Raw genomic sequence first — 7,203 nt, forward strand, 5'->3', positions numbered from 1 at the left:
TTCCCGCTAAACATGAAAGGAGCGGTATTTAAAATGATGAGCATTAAAATAGCAGCAAACATCTACAGTCTATGTAAAGACATAGTGGAGTAATGTCTACCTGCATGCATTGCTCTCATAGGCAGTTGTAGCTCAGTCAGCACTTTCGCCGTATTTTGCACTGTTAGTGCTGTTAGCACTGTTAGCTATGAGCCGCCGACCTGCCGTCAACATGTTGAGAGCCGATGAGAGGCATTAGAAATGCTCCAGACATTGTATCACACTGGATATTACAGCACTGTGTCACTACACAGCACACTTTCCACATTCATTTGTATTGGCCGTCAATGAAATGTGATCAGGGGTTGTCTTAGGTCCTCACTCTACGATCTACACTGAGGCAAAACTAATTATGAAATATCACATTTCTTCAGAGCCCTGTATCCTGTCGGAGTTGTTTCTAATTGTCTTCTTGGCAAAGCATAACAAACGTAAAATCCATGAGTAAACGTAGGTCAAAGATGGCCGTATGGTACATCTCATTATTTGTAAAGGCTGTGTGTCTGCTCCATAATGTTCTTAACTTAAATCTCATTAGTCTGATGTGCCTGTTACAAAACTCTTACACAAAAGCATGATGTCACACAGTTCAAGAGATCACTGTTGTGTTGCTAAAAGCCAGTCGACGTGTTATAAGCATCATAAGCTTGTGGGTTGTTGGTTGTGTTTTGATATTATAATCCCACACAATATGAATATATGCAGATTATCAAATATCATCTATGTCTCTGCCCCTCATTTTCCCCCTTAAGTGGAGAAAAATAGTTATGTAATGCATATGTAATTCAGATATATAAGTCCTTTGAGTCTAATAGGATGACTAACTGTCCTGGTACACTGTTGAGGAGGTTTGTGCCAGCAATGGGAGACATAAACGACACCCCCGTTTAGCAGCAGCAGTGGTACGGTCTGGAATTATCTCAATGTTTTGGGACTACCTGGACTTTTCTAGAGTGACCTCATTGGTCCGAGGATAGGGGTGGCGTGGGATCAGGGTTAGAGAGAGATTAACCGCATGGAGGCCTATAAAGCTTCAGTGTAATCCGCACACTGGAGACAAATTCAGAGCAACAACTAATCTACAAAACAACCTTTTGTGGTTGCAGCTCGCAGTGTTTTGGACCACACAAACCCTATTAAACTGAGATCTTCTCATATTTTGGATTTGAAAGACAAGAAAACTATTTTACTTGTGACTTATCTTCCTCATCATCAGCAACTCACAGGTGTAAAAGGGAAAAATCATGAAGAAGGGAAAGGTATGTTCTTAACTTTCTGGCTTTAAAGGTCTACTACAGCTTTGTAATACATACATGTAGTGATTGTTTACAAAGAACAATTACATTTTAATGCAAGTTTGTTTGGCACAAATTATAAAGTCGTGGCTTTGAGTCGGGATAGTGGAGATATGATTCGTCTGTTTCAACCAAATAACGACGTACTGTGTGTGAAAGAGCTCATATAAAGAGCCCTGTACTTACACTATAGTGTTATCTATGCCGGCTACGGAAACATGGAGGCCCATCACATCCGTCCTAATCCTAATACTGGAGGCTGTTTTGTGGACAAATCCGTGATAGAAAATTGTGTGCCGGAAGCTTTAACAGTAAAATCAAATGTGTTAAACAATAAGGTGAAAGCAAAGTCAGCACTGTGCTGGTTTGTGAGAGTACACACATTTATTTTGAACTGCACAGTGAATGCAAAGACCGTGATGCTTATCATGCATCTGACTAAAAATTGTAATGAACCTACAAAGTGTATTTCCATGCCAGCAGGTGTGTGATGATCATGAGCCCCCCAGCTACCAGGAGGCGACTGCAGGTAAAAACTGATCTCTTTACTCACGTCCACCACTTACTACATACAGCATATGCATGTTTGAGTCAAAGGATTCTTCTTTTATTATCATTACATTTATTGTTTCATTTCCAATTTGTAATCTCGACTATATAACCCTAACAACATTGCACTTGTTTAAGTTTAAAAGTTGTGAGAAGTTAGTAGAAGTCAAACCTGCCTTGTGCATAGGGACTTAATATGTCCGACTAATGCTGCAGTATCATTTTAAGGAACCATATGTGAATACTTGCTCCAAAGATAAACCCTCCCGTGTCTCCTCCTTACCTCGTTCTTCAGGCTATGGGGAGATGGAGGCCCAGTTTGCGTGGGACGACAAGAACATCCGGCGGACCTTCATCCGGAAGGTAAACGTGTGACACCAGCACAGAACCAACATCACAGCTACTCTTCCATTGCTCTGATACTATGTGTGTGTCTTCCTGCAGGTCTACGCCATTCTCATGGTCCAGCTGCTAGTGACCGTGGCAATTGTTGCTCTCTTCTCATTTTGGTAACGACTCTTTCGGTAACTCAAAAGTTCTACTTTCCACCACTTTGATTAATATATGAATTGAATCCATATATATTTTTGGTCTCTACAGTGCACCCGTGAGGTTTTATATCCAGACTCATCCAAGCTTGTACATGGCGTCTTAGTAAGTGAAAACACAACTCACATTAGTCTTCTCTATGACCTTATTTACTAAGCTTCATCATCTTCATCTTCCCTTTTTCTGACAGTCTTGTGTTCTTTGCCACCTACATCGCTCTGTCCTGCTGTGGAGAGCTGAGGTAATGTAACGTACCCGACAACCCAAACATTAATCAAAGCGCACACATAATGTTGTGTGGATGTGCATTCGCAAATGAAAGTGGCTTTTCTTTTTTTTTTCTACCTAAACAGGAGGCAGTTTCCTTGGAATATCATTTTGTTAGTTCTCTTTGTGAGTATTCCTCATCATGAAAACAGAATATGTTCTTCTTTACGCACACACTCAACACAACTGTGGTAGTAATCTTCCCTTTTTTCCCTCAGACTTTGAGCATGGCCTTCATGATGGGGTTTGTGTCGAGGTAAATATTGTCGATGTCGGCGTGTGTGTGTGTGTGCGTGAGTGTCTAAGACGTTGAGTGCAACTCATCCGAGGCTTTCCAGAGTAAAACGACTCCTTCTCCTTCTCCAGCTTTTACAACACCAAGTCAGTGGTTCTGTGTCTGGGGATCACATCTCTGGTGTGTCTTTCCGTCACCATCTTCAGCTTCCAGACTAAGGTGAGAAGCAACTGCTTCAACTACACTTCAAACTGCTGTCAGACGACCAAACAAGCGAAATAAATCCATCATCCGTTTATTCTCTCTCTCACCTGCTGCAGATTGACATCACGTCCTGTCAGGGAGTGCTGTTCTCTCTGTGCATGGTCATGCTTCTCTGTGCCATCACCTTCTCCATTGTCGTCCCTTTTGGATACGTAAGTTCACGCGCACCTTTCGAGAGGAAGTCCGAGCTGTGATTTGTGATGAGTTAAACACCAGTTTCAGGTCCTGCTGGCTGTATGTGAGCGTTACTGAGAAGGGATTAGCCTCACGGATAATCTGCTCTGTTTTTCTTAAATTAGCATTCCGGCTGTGCTTCTTAACGGTGTTTTGTAACGCTTTTATTTTGCACCGCAGGTTCCCTGGTTACATGCCCTTTATGCCGTACTCGGAGCCATCGTTTTTACTCTGGTGAGAATCACATTATGAAAACCTCATTATTGTCCATCGGAAGTTTCTACTATTACTTACCTACTCTCCTTGTTTTCTCCAGTTCCTAGCCTTCGACACCCAGTTGTTGTTAGGAAACAAGCGCTACACGATAAGTCCGGAGGAATACGTTTTTGCCACGCTCAGCCTCTACCTGGACATCATCTACCTGTTCAGCTTCCTGCTACAGATCATGGGAGGAGGCCGCGAGTAAAGCATCTCTCCTCTGCTTTTCCCCCTAGAATGTATATTCACACTGTATATATGTCTCTCAGCTCAACTCTTAACCTCAACAATCAACTTGGATTCATTAGCCTCATTAACAAGATGACATCAGGGCATTACATTTCTTCATGAACCACTATTTTAAATGTTTTATTTCCCCCGTCATGTCTCTTAACTCACTGTGCTCTGGCTATTCCTGTGATGTTGTATCGCTCTCGGGTCTACTGTAATTACACCATCCACCATTTAAACAGTCATTAGGCTCATAAGTGGACAGCACATCAAAAACAGAGTTGAGTATGATCAGTTTGTGTGTTTATTCTTCGTTGGGCCAAAAAATAAGGTTCAACTAATCGGCACTTTTAGGTTGAGTTTGCTTTAACAACTGTTTCACAAGCTATGTACAGTAGATACTGTTTGTTTTTATACTGCTTATACTGCTTTTAATGCACATTATCATAGATGAGAAGTTTGAAGATTTACTGTGAGTGTCTATGATATTTCAGTACATTTTAGCATGGGTGTTGTTGTGGGGGAAACACTGTTTGAGTGAAACCTGAAGGATTTCAACTTAGACTTTTAAAGCTAAGATGCAACACCAAACACAAAGGGAAAATGTGTGTGTGTGTGTGTGTGTGTGTGTGTGTGTGTGGCATCAGATACACTTCAACAACATACTTTAGTTACTAGACATCAGTCGCAATTTCTATTGTAACTCTAATGTGGCCTTTGTGATGTGATAGAAAATAATGTAAACAGGTTGATGACGAGAACACGAGTGTTAGAAACGTTCTAACTGTACAGTGACCAAAACACATTGCATGTTGATATTGGTTTTCTAAGAACAATGAGCTGTGTCCGTTTGATTCTGGAAATATTAAAATAAAAGTGAAAAGTTCTGTGTCTTAAATGTGTAAGATGATGAGCGGTGGTAATTAGGATTAAGTGTAATTATAGGATTTACGGATAATTTCCTGCGGCTCAAGTAACCTGTATCGTAAAGAAAAATGTAACGCCTGCACACTACTCCATGACACAGTTGTATTGACTTCATCCACAGTAAAACAGTAATACAAAAACCATACTTCCAAATATCAAATATATGTTCTTTACCAAGTAACCTGAATCCTCATAAACAGCCCTGATACTATACTTCTACCATCTACTCCTCTCGTACAATGTGGTAACTGCTGTCACCTTCCGTGTTAGCCCTCCACACACACCTCTAATCGTCACACTGACATCTAATCTACTCGGCGCTGATGAATCATCGTAGAGCTTCAGCGATCACTGCTGCATCACATAACTTTGCTGAGGATTGGATCTCAGCCTTCACCCAGCGTGGACGGGATGACGGAGAAGTGTTACAAACAGAAACACTCGGCTCCACTGCCTCAGTAAATGTGGAAAGCTCCATGTCAACATGGACTGCAGTCCACACTGTCCCCCAGCCTGTGTGCAAACATGTAGTGTGATGTCAGTTTGTAGGATATATATATATATATATATATAGCTCCAGGTAGCTTATTTATTAGGAGAAAGGAAAATGTGTGCATCGCGATAACATATGAAGATATGAATAAGGGAACATTTTATGGTTGTCCTAAAAAGCTATTATTCAAATGTTCCTCCAAAACTGGACACAGAGGTGACTTGCCAACATCAACTGCTTATATCAAGCTTTTTAACAATGATTAAGTACTGGTAATCCATCATCTTTAAAAACACACACACACCAATGGTCACAGCTCCTATGGATTTATATAAGTTACTAAAACTATTGTTTAAAGAGGTAGAACTACTTGATCTGCGTTCACAATCAACTACAGACCAAACAAACATGCACAGAAACACTCAGCCTTATTATTTCCACTTACTTTCTGTCAAGAATTCATGCAACTTGCCAAGATAAATCCTACATATGATTTTGTGTCTGGTGCAAACACACCTCACACATCAAACACATAAAGTCAGATGTCTTCACGGTGCACCGGTAAACTTCACAAAGGCAAACTTTAACAGCACCTGCACTGTGATTAATAAATGACTTTAAAATGTGATCTATGCACACTGGTAAATCACTGCAGCACCGTGTAGTAGGCTCAATCTGTTGGTGAATTTCTTTGATAAATCATAACAATTTATCAAATCTAAATGACTGTAAAGTTACTTTACCTGGCACCTGTACCCCCTTCAGGCTAGCATTAGCTTTCCAATTAAATTAGCCCAAAGAAAACAAGTAAGCTGTCTGACCTTAAAAGAGTTGTGTGTCTGGTCTTCCTCTCCATGCAGAAGCTCCACCACATAATGTTACAAATATCCAGGGCACAGCTCTGAGTTGCTTGTTTCTTTAGGGGGCAGCTGTCACATTAGCAGGATTAGCTTAGCAGCTATTGTAATGCTAGCTTTCTCACACGGTCTCGCTGTTTTCTGCCCCCGATTTGGCCTCAAAAGCTGTGCTTTCGTCGTCTTCTTTGGTATTCTTGCTGTAGTTGTTTGTTGCTTAAGTTTCTTTTCTTTTGAAAAAGTTTTCAAGTTTCGCTAGTCTTGGTGATGGCTAATCAGTAATCAACCGGTAGGAGCGCAGTGTTCATTACGCCATGTTTGTGCAGCAGCGCCCCCGTGTGGCGGGGAGAGCTACACAGAATAGCACAATAATATGTGAGAGCTAAAGTCTTTAGTTTTCTGCAGTAAGTATCAGGACAGCTCTCTTTTTTTAAACCCAGTGCAGTGACCAGCTTTGATAGATAACAGCATGTGAGCGGACACGTGCCTCTCTGTCACATACTTGAGAATAAGCACTCATCTGTAGTGTCAAATCAATTATTTATATCAATCTGGCAAATAACACATTGTTTTGAAATTGGGCTTTCCAAATTAATCATTATATTTTTATTATTTCAACATGTAAATTGCTGTGATATTTATATTATTATTGATAAAAGAATGTCACTTTGCATTTACCTTTTGTCGCTACAGCCCTCATACTGTATTGCTGATAAATTAATAAAATAAAAATAATAAAATAAAATTAGCATCTTTACTCAGCACAGTCCTTTACTGCCTTATCTTTGACACGTTTTTTTTCTTTTCTTCAAAAACTTAAAATGTGCAGACGAGTTTGCAGTATTTTCCTCTGAGAGGAATTTACACCTTTGGACTTCAGTCCCTCACAATCCGTAACAAAAGGTGGATTTAGAAAATGGACAGTCAGCTTTGACCTATTGAGATACACACGCCCTCTGAGTTATGATGACACATGCCGGCACAGTAACTATCAATACAGCTGAAGCAGCAACAGCAGGTAATGACCCAGATGATGTCAATAGTGCATCTTACAGTTACCGTACATCA

At 40.5% G+C, this 7,203-nt stretch overlaps 1 protein-coding gene across 2 annotated transcripts; it reads left to right on the forward strand.

Annotated features, from left to right (window-relative positions):
* The first annotated feature begins 1,283 nt into the window (after positions 1 to 1,283).
* On the forward strand, positions 1,284 to 4,714 carry faim2b (Fas apoptotic inhibitory molecule 2b). 2 transcript variants are annotated; one of them, XM_076110973.1, is made up of 12 exons: positions 1,284 to 1,298; positions 1,815 to 1,863; positions 2,179 to 2,246; positions 2,328 to 2,392; positions 2,484 to 2,537; positions 2,623 to 2,673; positions 2,786 to 2,825; positions 2,918 to 2,955; positions 3,066 to 3,153; positions 3,255 to 3,350; positions 3,553 to 3,606; positions 3,689 to 4,714. In XM_076110973.1, exons 1-12 carry the CDS (start codon positions 1,284 to 1,286, stop codon positions 3,836 to 3,838), a joined length of 768 nt encoding a protein of 255 aa, XP_075967088.1. In that variant the 3' UTR covers positions 3,839 to 4,714. The 2 variants fall into 2 exon arrangements, with proteins under 2 accessions (XP_075967088.1, XP_075967089.1); XM_076110974.1 differs by having other exon boundaries at positions 1,818 to 1,863.
* The last annotated feature ends 2,489 nt before the right edge of the window (positions 4,715 to 7,203 follow it).

This window comes from Anarhichas minor, unplaced genomic scaffold, assembly GCF_050575085.1.
Source record: "Anarhichas minor isolate MPS153535 unplaced genomic scaffold, ASM5057508v1 ptg000043l, whole genome shotgun sequence".
Lineage (NCBI taxonomy): Eukaryota > Metazoa > Chordata > Actinopteri > Perciformes > Anarhichadidae > Anarhichas > Anarhichas minor.

Coding starts and splice junctions, on each gene's coding strand:
- faim2b (XM_076110973.1), top strand. Junction 2,674..2,785: donor TCCTGCTGTGGAGAGCTGAG/GTAATGTAACGT, acceptor CTACCTAAACAG/GAGGCAGTTTCCTTGGAATA. Junction 2,956..3,065: donor ATGATGGGGTTTGTGTCGAG/GTAAATATTGTC, acceptor CTCCTTCTCCAG/CTTTTACAACACCAAGTCAG.